Below are 16,403 nucleotides of genomic sequence, written 5' to 3'. Positions count from 1 at the left end.
TTAATCTTCCCTACTTTTTATTCCATTCATTGTAAAAGATGTGTAAGAAAGTGTAGAAAGGCCATGCACAATAGTTAGCTCATTATGCTTTTATTATCTAATTATCTTAGAGGGTAAATAAATAAAATGTCTCCATCTATAAGCTAGTTTGAATTTGCTAAAGATGAGAGAAATGAACAGTCCACAAGCACAACTTCAAATGCAATTTTTATTATGATAGTAATGAGGTTGATAAGAATGATACTAACAATTCTTATGGTAATAGTCATTTTTAGGATGAAATTCATGAGGTTGAGGCTCAAAATACTAAGGATCGTGATGTTGATATTATTGAGATGAAGTCCATGACACCAAGGGTAAATATGGTAAAATTGTTGTCACTAAAACCCTTGATGCTAAAACTGTTAATTAGAGTAACGTTGATACTCCTTAAACCACAATAGAACCCTATTATAATACAAGTAGAAGAAAAAAAGGGAACAAATCAGTGAATCCACCTGTTGACTACAAAACATACAGAATATTGCTAGTGAAACAAAAATACATGGGGGTAACCAAAAGACTAAATTTAAAGTCAAAATATAGCAATATATCTTATTAAAAGAACAAAAAAAAGGAAAAAATTAAAAGGGGAAAAAAAGAAAGAAAACAAATAGAGGGAAAAGGAGTAGTGAAAAAACCAAATGAAAATTGTAGAAGAGATCAAATCCCTTATTTCTTCCAACCATGCGAATAAACATCCTCTATATAAACAAGGAAATAGCGATGAAATAAACATTGAGGGAATAAAAAATACGAATACAGAAACAATGTGCGCTTTGGCTTCTTCTCCCACTTGAAGGAGGATTTTTAAAAAGGCCTCTGCAATGGTTGCTGGTCTGGGTGCCCCACACCCTGATGGTTGTGTTGTTGGTTGTGATTCCCTCGCGGGTCCTTGTGCCTTTGTGCCCACTGACAGTGCTGCTGCAGATAGAACGTGCCCTCCCTCCTCCTTGGATGCCCTTCCGGGTGGTGTGGCGGTTGTTTTTTCATCTGATGGTGCCATTGCTACTGGTTTGGGGGTTCGTTCCACTAGTGTTGTTGTTGGGGGTGTGAATGCTTCTAGTGTTATGTTGGATCCTCCTCGGCCTCCCCCTTTCACTGGTGGATGAATGTTTGCTCGTGTGGTCAAATTCGTTACTCCTCCTAAGGGGATTCATCCTCTTTCCTGTGCCAAATCCTACCATGTGGTGGTTTGTGGTCACGATGTTGTGGAGAATTGATTTTTATTAACGATGTGCATTGGTGTGCAGATTTGCTGGTTCCAGCCTTCTATTCCTGATCTCCATCATTGGGTGAGTGATTCTTGGAAGCATCTAGAGTTTCTTTTAGCATTAATCTTTTTCCTTGTGCTTAAGGTCTTTTTATCGCTTCCTTTACTTCTTTCTCAGAAAGAGATTTGGTGTTGGGTAAGTTGTGGGCTTGGGGAGATCACTCTCTTTCTGTCAAAGTCTTGGACAACTTCTTTTAACCCCGTTACTGAACCACTTAATGTGTGTCCAATATGGGTTTGGGGTATGTGCAGGATCATGAGGGGACAAAAAGTGGCAATCAGAAAAAAAAACGTGTTTTAAACTTTGCCAAACACACCAAATTCCACTGACTACAAAACTCTTCCTCTCATTCTCTCATTCACCCCAATCACCCCCCCTCTCTCTCTCTCCTCATACCACCTAATTACCTCTATCTCTCTCTCACACACACACACTCTCTCTTCCCCCCAATTACCATCTCTTTCTCACCTCTCTCACCCTCTCCTTTTGTTGGTACTTCCCTCTACGCCTCTCGTCGTCCACTCTGAATTTTGTTGCTAGAGATGGGAAGGAAATGCAAAGAGACTAGTCTAGATCTTAGGGAAGACATAGTGAGATAAAGGAGGAATTGATGAAGAGGTAGAAATATAAGTGTAGAGCTTGAGAGAAGGAATGATGGATTAAATGAGAGTTAGAGAGATAGGTCTAGAGAGAGATGTATAAATAAGGACAAAGGAGAGGGAGGAAGAAACAAATAGGTGGAGTGATAGGTTTACATCTTAGGAGAGAGAGGTAAAGAAAGGAACAAAGAGAGATAACATGGTTTACCAAAATTTATTAAACTCAGTAAAATTCCTAAATTTTCTATTAATAATTACTTATTTAGTGTTTCAAGTATTTTGAGATGATTGTTACAAAAAAAATCATGAAAGAGGGAATTCATATGAAAAATTCGTTAGCTTTTGATATTTTAAAAATGAAGGATGAATTTAAATTACTTATAATTATATTTTTAAACAAAATATAGAAACACTACCTTTGTCACGGGGCTAGACCAGCCTGCTGCCCAAACAAGCTTTTTCCTTCCAAAGGAGGTCAAACCTCATGCGGCACTGGCAAACCTTACTCACGACTTCCATTGCGGACAAGTCCTTTCTTGTTTCCAGACTACGCCATTCCTTTTCAAGTGCCCACCACTTGACCACATTAACACACACCCATGCAGAATAGAAGTGCATGCCAACCCTCTCACGGGTTTCCTTCATCTTGATGCTCCTAGCACTCCCTTCAAGTCCCTGACTCTATTCTAGCACTATCTTGTCGCACCATCCTTGCACCCCTAGTACAAGCTTACAGGTCTCCTCGATGCCTTCGTCTTCTTGAGTCCCCCATAAGACCCTGACTACTAACACTGACCCATCCGGAACTCCTTAATTCCTCCGGCTCCAACTCTGCACACTCCTTGAGCATGCCCAGTACTCCCACAGCACTGGCGCCCCATGTTGGCCTCCCTCAGCTCCTCTGAACCCTCAAGCACCAAACATATCTCATGGGACGACTAGACTCCCTGAGCTAGCTTCCTATTTGTCCATCTCCTCACAATGAACACAACACTGGGGCAATAAGATAGCTTTATTGTTATGAAGAGACGGCCCCTGTCCCGATCTACAAACAATTCCAACTCTGTCGCTGGTCACTACCCCGAATACTTCCCAAGCATCCAATTACAAGTTCCTGCCCCTAGATCAACGTCCACTCTTGAAACACCAGTACAGATACCACTGCAGCTCACCCCTGGCGATAGCTTTTCATATAGACTCCTGATCCACGAAGACCCTGTCTCCTTCAGAACTCAACCTGGCGCACCACTGACTCTCTCATGAGCCCGCGACGGCTTACCCAATACACAACTCAGAACCCCTTCCTGAATGAGGACTCCAAGTCACATTGCTTTGGGCCCCTGGCCTATGCCTACATGGCTTCACTGGTGAACCCAGTTCTCTGTACATCCTATGCACAATAACCAGCTCCATGCAAACACCCAGTCTAAGTCTCTTAGACTGACAAAACACCTTGCACTCCTACTTGGGCCCCAAGCTCTTCGCTCCATGATCCAATCCAATATCCTTGGTCGTTGAACTCTCCTTCAACTCGGCTATGCTCCCAGAACAACTCGCCTATGGATCATGTCCTCTTTTCAGTCATGCAAGTCATCCATCTTCATCACCCTCTTGGACTCGCCTCATGGCTCGGCTCAACATGAGCACACTTTCGGAACCCGGTCCCTACTGCCACATTCAACCCCCACTCTAGGGCCTTGAGATCCCGGATCTCAATGCAAATCCCACTTCAGGTAACCTAGGTGCGTGCCCAGCACATCACCCCACTTATTCCACAAGACACATGGACTTCTAGCTCTGCAACTCAACCCACATAGCTTGCCCAACTCTCAAGCTCCAACATTCCGACATAGATAGCCCATTGCGTGGCCATCCCCCTTACAAGATCTTGGGTACTCCATTTCCCCAACTGGGACAATCCATTGCACGATCATCCTTCTCGCAAGAGCCTAGGTACTCTGCTTCCCTAGTCCTCGGGTCATAGACAACTCCTCGGGAGTCATCCCCAACATTGGCTCAGTTACTCCACTTCATTGAGATAGGGACCATGAGAATGCATCCACCAGTAAACCTCACCATCCAATGATAAGGCGGGGTTACTCTACTTCACCCCTAATGTCCATGTAGGACCTCTATCTCCCTAAGACTAGAGGGCAGGGTTACTCTTCTTCACCCCTAGGAGGAGGTGTCTACCGCAGACCACCTTGGTGCACTCCTGGCACTCGGCTATTCTTTCAACCGACCCCCATATATAAGTTTTTCGTCCAATTCTCACACAACTGTAGCTTGGCATTAACCATTTGTCAATCACCACAACTTCCACCTACTGAGAATAACAAGGGACTTACAACCCCAGAAGCCTACTAATCTCCTCGAGACAACAGCCCCTTACAACCTCTTTCATATCATAGAGCTCTGAATCACCTTTCCAATGCTTGTAAAAAATCAAAATTTTGATACAAAACACAAAAGTTATGCCCAATTTACTAATATATGTTTTTTTTAATTTTTTTTTCATAATGGATATCTGATTTAAATGGATATCCTATTTGAATGGATATCCAATTTAAAAATCATAATTTTTTCCTCCATTTTTCACTCGAGATTGCTTTGGGATTTGGCCAGAACATGCCAAGCCTGGAAAGTCAACACAAAAAACATGTTTTTGAATTTTCCTTGTTTTTTAGACTTTGCCCGGGTGGTTGACAACTTTTTTTTTACCTGAAATTGATAAAATGAAAAGGGTTTTTTAAGGACATTCACAGATTTCCAACAATATAAGATTTTCCTTATTTTGACTTTAATTAATAATTATTATACATTTTCTAGTTGAATTATGACTAAAGTCCTGATTGATAGGTTGAGTGAAAAACATCTATAACTTTCAAACAGTATCACATTTTTTTAATCTGAAAGATGTGTCACATTCTATGATTTGCATACTATAGGATAAAAAAGAAAATTGAATTTCATAAAGTTTTGACCAAGTTAAGGTGGTTAGACACATGAGTTTTTATATTTCCAAAAATTTGTAGTAAAAAAATCATAATTAATTATTTACTTTAAAAAAATTACAAAAAAATATGTGTCACATCTGGACATGACTATACTACTTATATTTAAAATCTTATAAAAATATATTATGATTTGATTGTGGTTAGGGTGGTTAAACATACACCTACTTCTTATCTTTTTCTTGAAATTTTAGTACTATTGCATTGAAATTTCAATTTTTCATCAAATAGATTTTTTTTTCCAGAAAACAACTAGTAGCTTAGAAACTACATTCAATTTACTACAAACTATGTTCTTACATATTTTTGAAGTAATGTTCATAAGATATTCAAATTTTCACATCAAGTTGCATAACTCTACTTTTCTGAAATTTCATTGCCACTTAAGAGCCTGTTTTGGCCCACCATGATCCTACGCATACCCTTTACCTTCCTAATCTTCCTCTCCATTTTTGGGAGCAATATTTCTATGAGTTCATTGGCAACTCTATTAGTTGTTTCTTGAAAATGGATGATGCCATGTCTTCTACGAGGCACTGTACTTTTGTTTACATTTGAATCAACATTGACATCTCTTCACCTCTTTCGAGGGATGTGGTTCTTATGGTTGCTGATAGGCCTTGGATGCGACCATTGGATTATGAGGGCCTCCCCTTTCATTGCAGAAGTGTTATTCAACAGGTCATCTTGTTGTGTATTTTTCTATTCCACGTCATACGGGTGTTGCTACTTGGTGGAAGAATGCTCTTGCTGATCATTTAACAATCAGTGCTCCTGACTCTGATTCTGTTGGCTTGTCTCATGAGGATGATGTCTCCTCTTGGGAGGAAGTTGTGCCCCTCACTATTGTTGAAGCTCTCATTGATCCTCCTATTGCGGCCCTCTTTCCTAAGGCCCCCACCCTAGCTTCTCCTATTCTCCAGCCATGATCTACTCCTATTGGACCTGCTTCTAGTGTTGTTTTGCCACAACCTGTTGTTGTTCTGCAACAACTTCCTATTGTTCTGCTGCAGCACTCTGTTGACACTACTGATTGTAACCATGCGGGTCCCTCCCAATTGATCTCTCTTTTGATGGTCCTAATAACAACATCGACTAGATAGTGGTGTCTCTCCCCTTCCTTGATTGGGCTTTTGGGTGCTTTTTGGTTTGATAGGGTTTTCTTTGGCTTTTCTGACTATGTTTTGTTTCTTACTACCTTCGAGTTGTTTTTTAGATGGCAACATTATGTATTTTGGTGTTGTTTGTGTGCGGTTGATAGTTTTTTACTATGTTAAGTGTCAACACCCTAGTTAACACTGCTTTACTTATCAAAAACACTGAGGGAATGAAAAATATTATAGATCTATAGGAGGTAAATGAACATATGGAAGAAGACATTATGTTTGGATCTGGCACCATGTATGCTCCCCCTGATTTAGAAGAACAAAATAGAAAAAATACTTTTACAACAACAAATTGTTTGAATATTTGCCACATTAGAGCTAGCATCCTCATGAAAATAGTTACGAAGTAGAAAGAGGGAACTAGGAATCGCATAAGACAAGGTGAACTCGGTGTATAGACCAACAATAAATTATATACTTGAATTGTTCCTCACCCTTTCATTTTCCCTTTCTCCACCTCCAACTTGACATTTCATACATTTGTAGGTTTATGTATCAATGTTATAATGTCACCATTTTTGAAGGAAGAGTAATTAATTAATTTAATTAGTTAAGTTGTCTAAATTATTGCTATTTTTATGGATAGCTTAATTAATTATTTTAATTAATAGTATTAAATTAATTATTTATAAATTTATCAAATAAATTAAAAAATAAAAGATGAATTTATATTTAATTAATTCAATAAAATGACTTAATTTAATATTATATCTTATTTATAGAAGCTTATGGATGACAATTGAGATGACTGAAGTATCACCTCCTCATTTTATTAAATTAATTAAATATAAATTCATCTTTTATTTTTTAATTTATTTGATAAATTTATAAATAACTAATTAAATACTAATAATTAAAATAATTTATTAAGCTATCCATAAAAATAACAATAATTTGAACAACTTAACTAATTAAATTAATTAATTACTCTACTTCAAAAATTCAAAAATGGTGACATTATAACATTGATATATAAACCTACAAATGTATGAAATGTCAAGTTGGAGGTGGAGAAAGGGAAAATGAAAGGGTGAGGAACAATTCAAGTATATAATTTATTGTTGGTCTATACACCGAGTTCACCTTGTCTTATGCGATTCCTAGTTCCCTCTTTCTACTTCGTAACTATTTTCATGAGGATGCTAGCTCTGATGTGGCAAATATTCAAACAATTTGTTGTTGTAAAAGTATTGGCATCGATTTCTTTCCCCTATTGGAGTGCTCCACTCCCAAGGTAGCAGCAATAAATTTTTGAAGCAAGAAAGGGAGTTGCGAAGGGTTCAAATTATTATTTCAGATATGAAGCATATAGGAATAGGGGGTGAATTTGACTGGGCACGGTTTGGGCAAAAAGAGGACTCCATTTTTCGGATATTGTTTGTTTCTTCATTGGGTGATCTCTTACCAGGTTCTTGTAATGTATTTGTAATGCATTGCTTATATATATCATTGGGTAAATTGTTTCTGTAGACGTCTATAATCAGACATGCCTTGCCATTAATTTATGCATGTAAACCCACGAATTAAGGTATCTTTATGTTTCATTGTTTTTGGTGATTGCATAAAATAAAGGAGAATATGTTGCAGCTCATTACTTGTTGATATGTCTTTAATGATGTCAGTTTACTTGCCAAATGTTTGTCAAAATGCCACTTGGCTGTAGGTGCATGTTTCACACTGAAAATTCATATATATATATATATATACATTGTTAAGAACCCAAAGAGTTATTATTGCAGTTAGATATCACAACAAACCATTTGTAATTGCATTGCCTATTAATAACACACCAAGTTATCAGACTGATAACTCAATCTGGCATGCTAAAAGAGTGTATGCGAAGTGTTTGCAAATATTCCTTGAGCTATAAACATCAAATTCTACACCAGACCAGTCAAGGGATATTACAAATGCAACGAAATGTCAATGCATTCTTAAAGTAATTATTTGATAGATAGCCCAAACAATGTATATGCTTGCTTTCTATGCATCTAAATTTAAAGTCCAAAATCATAGTCTAGATTACCAAATATTTGAAAAACCAAAAGAAAGCCCTTTTTTTTCATTGTAGAAACTAAAAATAAAACCTTGTTCCTTCATTATTAGTATAGGCTTAACATGGGGCACATTATCATAGTGTAAACCTATTCTTTAGATCACTTCACGTAGCATCACCAATAATATCCACAAGAACATTCTACCTACCTAAAATGATGGAACAATTTGCTTGCTCCAATCTTGGAGGTAATTTTTGCTGCAATTTGGCAATCAATGCTTATCAAGGTTCTATGGGTGCATCTAACAAATCAAAAGAATTGCCAATTTTTCACTATGATGGGAGAGAAATATTAATTCTCTCTCCTTTTCCACATCATTGAGTAAATGGCTTAAACTTGAGGAATACCTTACTACCTTCACCTTTAAAGCCGATATCTCCAACTTTGTATAGATCGCCTATCTTTGTGGATGTGAACTATCCCCTGCACAAAAAGAACGCACCAACTTTTGACCTTTCATCCAACTACATCCAAAGATATCTTTAATTTCTTTATCATTTATCAATATCCTTACCATTTGAACCTCACACCCCTACCCACATTTGCATAGATATTTGACAAAAAAACATAAATATACTCCTAAACCTATATCCCTATGTGATCTACAAGAACTAAGAAAACATAGCCACACAACTACCAAAGATTTAATTAGCATCTTAATGATACCAATCAAGGTGTCCTCAAGACAGTCAACACAAGCAAGAATCTCACTATACACATAGTGATCAATTATAAGTGTAATGTAATAAAAATTACTCATGTGATTAAAGTATTTACAACCATCGCCCACTAAAGCTAAATGTCTACATGCACATAGATCGCATGAAAAGCTTATAATGTTAATTGTCGAGTGATTCATTAATTTGAACATTTGAAGAGTGTCCTTGCAAAAGCATTTGATATGTATTCTCCAAACATCTTATTCCATAAGACCACATTTCTTTGAGGCATCTTGTTAAACGATTCATATGCCTTGTCTCTCCTTCCACATCTTCCACATTTTCCATACATGTCTATTAAAACATTTTCAATTATAATATTTGATAAAAATCCTCTTCCACTTCGAACTATAATATTTGACAAAAAAAAATATGCTATTATGGATGACCATACCTAAAGCTCCTATTTTAGAACAGATGAGGAGAATGCTGGACTTTACAACTACCAATTTCATTTGCTTGAAACTATCTAAATCTTTTATCAACAAATCCATTTTGTTCCTCTCCGTGAGACCATGCTCCTTTGAGGCACATTGTCAAACAGTTCGCGTACCTTCTCTATGTTTCCACGTTTTAAGCGGTTGCAACTACATCTGACAAAATTCATCTATCCTTTATGCTTTGATGGATGTACATGCCCTGTCTCAAAGCTCCCATTCAGCACAGGCTGTGAGGATGCTAGCGAAGGTTGTAGAGTCGGCTTCACATTCACCAATTGCATTTGCTTGAAAGTTTCTAAAGCCTTTTCAACAAAACCATTTTTTAAATATCCTGCAATCAGGGCATTCCATACAAACACATATCTTTAAGGCATTATGTCAAACAGTTGACATGCCTTGTCTATGCTTCCAAATTTTGCATGCATGTCTACCGGAGCAGTTTCAACTACATCTGACAAAACTCATCTATCCTTTGTCTAGTGATGGGTGTGCATGGCCTGTTCTAAAGCCCATATTTCGTCACAGACAGGGAGGATGCTGACAAAGGATGAGGAACCGGGTTTACACCTGCCAATTTCATTTTACTTGAAAGTTTCTAAAGCCTTTTCGACAAACCCATTTTGTGCATACCCTGCAATCATAGCATTCGATCAGACTACATTTTTGAGGCCTTTGGTCAAACAGTTCACGTGCCTTGTCTTTGCTTCTACATTTGCGTATATGTCAACCAGAGCATTTCCAACGACAACATCTGAGAAAATTTCTATATCCTTCGTGTTTTTACGAATTCTCTTTTCCAGAGCTCCCATTTTTGCACAGGCTGGGACTATGCTTGCAAATGATACCCAATAGGGTTGGAGACCTGTTTTTTCTGCATATAGTGAAACAGAGCGATTAGCTTGTCAGGAAACCCAGGACTTCTTACCCTGCAACACCTAATTTCTGCAGCGTGGGAACAAATCAGCTAGTATAGTGAGATGGGTTGCGTAGAAGTGATTTATTTGTATCCTCTACCGAAGTAGAGCTATTAAACCCAACTATAGAGCATACAATAACTGAACTTAATATTCGCCGTGTTCCCAACTTGTCACTGTTTTCAACACCAATTTCAGTGACAATGTAAGTGACTGCATCAACGCCAATATCAACGTCATAAAACAGATACTCATGCAAAGGTGATCCCACCCCATCCACTGGATCACAAGTGTTTATTCTGACTGCACAGTCTGAAATAAAAGACAAAATGCTCTCAGTTCTTCATGGTGAATTCTTTCATTTAAAAAAAATTAAAAAAATCCCTAGCAGTCTCAAAATCAATGCCTTCAATCATGGAATGCAATTCTGAATTACTGGAATGCTGCAACGAAAAAGTTGCATACAATGCATACAACTCTTAAATAACTGCTATGTTCTCACCATGTCACAAGAGCCTATCACAATTTGTTCCAAGTGGCTTACTCTGGAAAGACTCGGTAGCTCCTCAAGCTCAGGACACTCACTAATGTACAACCTTGTAACCCCGAAGTTACCCGACACACTTTTAAATTTGGACTACTCTCTAAGCTTTGTAAGATCATCGGTTCCTGCTATCTTTGCAAACCTCCGGAACTTCGTATAAACAAATTGATGAGTGTTGTTGGCAGCGTAATGTGCAACTCAGCCTGGAAAGACATGACAACTCAAGCTCAGGACACTCACTAATGTACAAGCTTGTAAACTCACACTTACCTGACACACTCCTCAAATTTGGAAAACTATACACTTGAAGATGTTTGTGCTTCCCACATCCATTAATTGTAATCCCCTCCAGGCAACTTCGACAACTCCTTAAGCTCAGGACAACTCAGAATGATTAATTATACAAGCTCTTCACAAAAAAAAATTCATTGTTTTCAAAGTTCCACAAGCTCTTCACAACAAAATTTTACTATTTTCAAAGTTCGACAGCCAAGAAATTTAAAATATTTCACCTTTAAGTTTCTATCAAATGTTATGCTCTCTAGACACTTCATACCAATGAGACTCGGGCTTTTCAAATTATCAGTTTTCAATAGTAATTATCTCCAGATAACTCAAATGTGCAAGCATTAGCTCCTCAAGCTCTGGGCTTTCACCAGTACTCAATGTCAATTCATAATTATCAAATATTTACAATTAGGCCATTGACTATTATTCAACTCAAGAAGCTTTGGAAAATTCGATGGCCTTGACAGGCTCTTCAAATGTTTACAGTCTTCAATTATGATCCTTCCCAGACAGCTGAGATGACTTAAACTTATCTCCTGAAGCTCTGCGCACTGACAAATATTTAATTCCGCAAGCTGGAAGATTAGGTGTCACTGGCACATTTTTCAAATATTTAAATTTTAAAATATTTAATTCCGCGAATTCGAATATTAGGTGCCCCTGGCAAATATTTCAAACTTTTACAATTCGCAATTGTCATCCTTTTCAGAGATCTGAGATGACCTAGAGTGAAGTCCCCTAGACTTAACTCCTTAAGCTTTGCACATTGATGAAGATTCAATTCCACGAGCTTTGTAAGATCAGGTGTCCCTGATACATTTTTTAATTCTTGACAATTTCCTATTGTGATCCTTTCCAGACAGCTGAGACGATCTAGACTTAGCTCCTCAAGCTTTGTGCATCGATGAATATTCAACTCTGCAAGCTTTTGAAGATTAGCGATTGTGATGGTTTCCAGACAGCTGAGATGACTTACAGTTAGCTCCTCAAGCTCTGAGCATTGACTAATATTCAATAGCACAAGCTTTGCAAGATTAGATATTCCTAATACATTTCTCAAATGCTTACAATCTTCAATTCTGATTATTTCGAGACAGCTGAGATGACCTAGAGTGAGCTCCTCAAGTTCTGCACATTGATGAATATTCAACTCCGCAAGCTTTGGAAGACTAGATGTCCCTAACACATTTTTTAAATGTTCACAATCTACAATTGTGATCTTTTCTAGACAGCTGAGTTGATCTAGAGTTAGCTCCTCGAGCTCTGCACATTGACAAATATTCATCTCTGAAAGCTTTTGAAGATTAGCGATTGTGATTGTTTCCAGACAACTGAGATGACTTAGAGTTAGCTCCTCAAGCTCTGAGCATTGACTAATATTCAATAGCACAAGCTTTGCAAGATTAGATATTCCTGATACATTTTTCAAATGTTTACAATCTACAACTGTGATTGTTTCTAAACAGCTGAGATGACCTAAAATTAGCTCCTGAAGATCTTCACATTGATGAATATTCAACTCCACAAGCTTTGGAAGATTAGATGTCCCTGACACATTTTTCAAATGTTTACAATCTACAATTGTGATCCTTTCCAGACAAATGAGATGACCAAGAGTTAGCTCCACAAGCTCTGAACATTGACTAATATTCAGTAGCACAAGTTTTGCAAGATTAGATATTCCTGATACATTTTTCAAATGTTTACAATCCAGAATTGTGATCGTTTCTAGACAGTTGAGATGACCTAGATTTAGCTCCTCAACCTCTGCGCATTGATGAATATTCAACTCCACAAGCTTTGCAATATTAGATATTCTTGATAAACTTTTCAAATGTTTACAATTTGTAATATCAAGACTCTTCAACTGGGAAGGCGCCTGAAATTCAAAGATAGATTTGTGTAAAGCTTTGAGTGATTTAAAAAATAGCCTGGAAAATTCCACCATGCATTTGAAGAAGATTTAGTCTTTTCACTAGGAGGATCCAAATACCTGTATACGATTCTTCCACAATGTTGTAAATCGCCCGCCTTTGATTTTCAAACACTGCAAACTTTGAAGAGGAATCCATGAAGGAATGCTCTTCATTGATTGTTTTGTGGAATTGCCCTCAAGCTCGAGCCATAGTAAGCGAGCTGATGTACCAGCACGGTTGTCTGACTGGCCTAGGAAGAATGTCACTCGAGAATTCATGGCTTCATCAAAAATGGAATGGAAACACCTGACATTGATTTCGGTGAGGATATTTTTGAAGCTCCTCAATTCCTGCATACACAGAAGCAGCTTAGTTTTCTATTAATATGGCAACATTTTAAATCTTGTAATACCACAATACTAAAGAGAAATCTGTAGGCTAAAAAGCATACCAAACGTTTCAGATCATCAGGATGCCACAGGCGATGAGGAGGGCTGAGCTCAAGGGCCATTTCTCTTCCCAAGTCCCTAAGATGGTCATGCATTCGTAAATCTATATTTGTTTCTTCAATAAGACACTTATCTCTAAGTGTTTCCAGCGCATGTTGAGCATTCCATCCTGATCCCTCCCATACTCTTTCGGCTATACTCTGCTCTCTGCCCCCAAAGAAACAAGCAATATCCATAAAAACCTGTTTTTCTGCAGCATTCAATGCGTCAAAACTTATTCTCAATCTTTGCTTTACATCCCGAGGCAGCGTCTTTCTAACTTCAACCAATTCTGACCTCCAATAATCCTTACTTCTACCACGAACGTGCCTGCCCAAAACTTGAAGTGACAGAGGTATCCCTCCACACACATTTACAAAGGATTTAACCAACTCCTCGTAACCACTCAATGGATTGGGTTGGTCAAAGGCATGCCGACAAAAGAGTTCACTCCCATGATTTTTATCCATTCCTTTTAAACGATAACCTTCAGTAATCCCTGCGGTTATAAGCACTCCAATGTCACGAGTTGTGACAATGACCAGACTATTACCCAGTTTGTTTAAAATATCCATAATAAGTAGAGCATTTAACTGTTCCACATGATCTATGTCATCTAGCACAATTAGGAAGCTTAAATAGGCAGGGCTCTTTTGTAGACTGTCTTTGAGATAGCTTGTTCCTTCTTCTATACTTCTAAATCTGAGATCTTTATCGAAGAGATCTTTGAGAAGCTTAAATTGCAAGGAAGGTAATTCTCTTCTCTCAGATGCTTCTCGCACATCAAACAAAAAACTTGCTCGTTGATAATTTGAACTCTTTCTATTAAACAACTCTTTGGCAAGAGTTGTCTTCCCCAATCCACCCATGCCAAAAATGCCAACTACCTTAGCCCTATCCTTCGCTTTCTTCAGCCTGCACTGATTTTCAAAATCTTCTACAAGTTCCTCAAGGCAACGCCTTTCAAATTCTTTCACAAGATTGTTAAGCCCCACTGGATATTGAGCAACATGTAAAGGTGTTTTCCTTTGTACTTCTTTTTGCACAGCTGCTACTATTTTTTCGCAGTGCCAGTCACTGTAACATCATATCATAAGAGGATTCCATGAGAAAATTGTTCAACCAAATTTGAAGGAAAAAAATTATATAAGTACCAAACATTATATCATAAAAGGAGGATTCTATGAGAAAATTGTTAAATTATATGAGATACAACTACCTAACATTATATCATAAAAGGAGGGTTCCATGAGAAAATTGTTCAACCAAAATTGAAGGAAAAAAATTATATAAGATACAACTACCAAACATTTTATGTCAACCAGAATTGAAAGAAAAAAATTATGAGACCAAACATTATATATAAAAGGAGAATTCTATGAGAAAATTATTCAAAAAAATTATACAAGATACAACTACCAAACATTTTATGTCAACCAAATTTGAAAGAAAAAAATTATATGAGATACAACTACCAAATATTATATATAAAAGGAAGATTCGGTGAGAAAAATGTTCAATCAAATTTGTTTATAAAAAAACTACCAAAGATTATATTATAAAAGTAGGATTCCATGAGAATTTTTGGTTATTCCATGAGAATTTTTGGTCAACCATATTTGAAGGAAAAAAATTATATGAGATACAACTATCAAACATTATATCATAAAAGAAGGATTTCATGAGAAAATTGTTCAACCAAATCTGTCTGAAAAAAGTTATATAAATGAAGGATTCCATGAGAAAATTGTTCAACCAAATTTGAAAGAAAAAAATTATATAAGATACAACTACCCAAAAAAATAAAAAGAATATTACCTGTCAAATTCTTCCCCAGCTATAAGTGAAAGAGACTGAAGGGCTTCCTTCCACTCGTTAAGCATCTTCAGGTATCTGCCCTTCACTTTATATTTGATGAAAGCTTCAGCGTATGCTCCCGTTTCTATGTAGCGGAGATCAGAAGGTTTCACTTGATAGAACACAGGGATAATTTTGGCCTCACTTTCTAGCATGAGAAGCAGCTCAGCCAAACACCAAGGTGAGTCTGCATATCCTTTGGAAAATATGGCTACGTGTACTGAAGCAGAGCGGATAGCTGTCTCAATAGTTGAAGGAAACGAATCCCCAAGTTGCTTCTCTTGGGAATCAAGAAACGTCCGTATCCCCAACTGCTCCAGGGAGTTGTAAAGCTGAAGAGCAAGAGTTTGTTTGACATCCGGGCCTCTGTGGTTAATGAATACATCAAACAATCTTGAAGATTCACAAACCATCCTTATTTTGCCAGAGAAAGCATTAAACTCCTGATTTTGCTTGTGAGATGATGAAGAAGACGACATTGGTTCCAATTCAAACCCTAACCACCCGTTAAAGAAGAAATAGAACAGGGCAAGTAGGATTTGATTGCACTTATGTGTTTATGTTGAAGGTGAAGGGTTGAGTGGGCTAAATAGATCATACTGCAGTCAAGTTCAGTACTTTCCTTGAAATAACGAGAAAAATAAGAGAAAGGAAAACGCAACATCCAAGGCAAAAAAAGGCCAAAAAAAAGGGAGGGAAATGGTTAAGAAATTGGACAATCACCGACCTGTGCAAAGAATAATGGAAAAAGGAAGAAAAATGATTAGAAAGTTCAAAAATTTCGACGTGGTTGGTTTCCATTTTGTTTTATAGACTGATTCTGTCGGTGACTCTTTTAAAGAAGTTATGATTGCGAAAGCTAGCGCGTTTGAGACTGTCAAAAGAAACTATGGCGGTGCCATAGTTGATACGATAGAATTTTTAATCATAAAAAGGCCACTTTCTCTGAAGTAATTGGTAAAATTCAAACCTCCACTAGTGAGGTGGTTCTTTCTTTCATTCATAAAAACTTAGATCATCTCAGTTCTTTCTTTCATTGGGATAATCAGGTTACTTGGAAATGGACCGCTCTTCGTCAGATGCCTTCT

At 37.4% G+C, this 16,403-nt stretch overlaps 1 protein-coding gene across 2 annotated transcripts; it reads right to left on the bottom strand.

The window, feature by feature from the left end:
- Window positions 1-8,874: 8,874 nt before the first annotated feature.
- Window positions 8,875-16,055, bottom strand: LOC131030575 (disease resistance protein Roq1). Of its 2 annotated transcripts, XR_009102916.2 has the most exons (5): window positions 15,277-16,055; window positions 13,422-14,535; window positions 13,048-13,320; window positions 10,725-12,933; window positions 8,875-10,534 (listed from the first exon to the last, which is right to left on the bottom strand). XR_009102916.2 is itself a non-coding variant. In XM_057961434.2 (4 exons), the coding sequence occupies exons 1-4, from the start codon at window positions 15,792-15,794 to the stop codon at window positions 11,668-11,670; spliced, it is 3,171 nt and encodes a 1,056-aa protein (XP_057817417.2). In that variant the 5' UTR covers window positions 15,795-16,055; the 3' UTR covers window positions 8,875-11,667. The 2 variants fall into 2 exon arrangements, 1 of the variants encoding a protein (XP_057817417.2); XM_057961434.2 differs by having other exon boundaries at window positions 8,875-12,933.
- Window positions 16,056-16,403: the final 348 nt, after the last annotated feature.

The sequence above is a fragment of the Cryptomeria japonica genome, chromosome 1 (assembly GCF_030272615.1).
Source record: "Cryptomeria japonica chromosome 1, Sugi_1.0, whole genome shotgun sequence".
Classification (NCBI taxonomy): domain Eukaryota; kingdom Viridiplantae; phylum Streptophyta; class Pinopsida; order Cupressales; family Cupressaceae; genus Cryptomeria; species Cryptomeria japonica.
The sequence above is the reverse complement of the archived record's forward strand: the minus strand, read 5'-3'. Positions and strand labels throughout refer to the sequence as shown.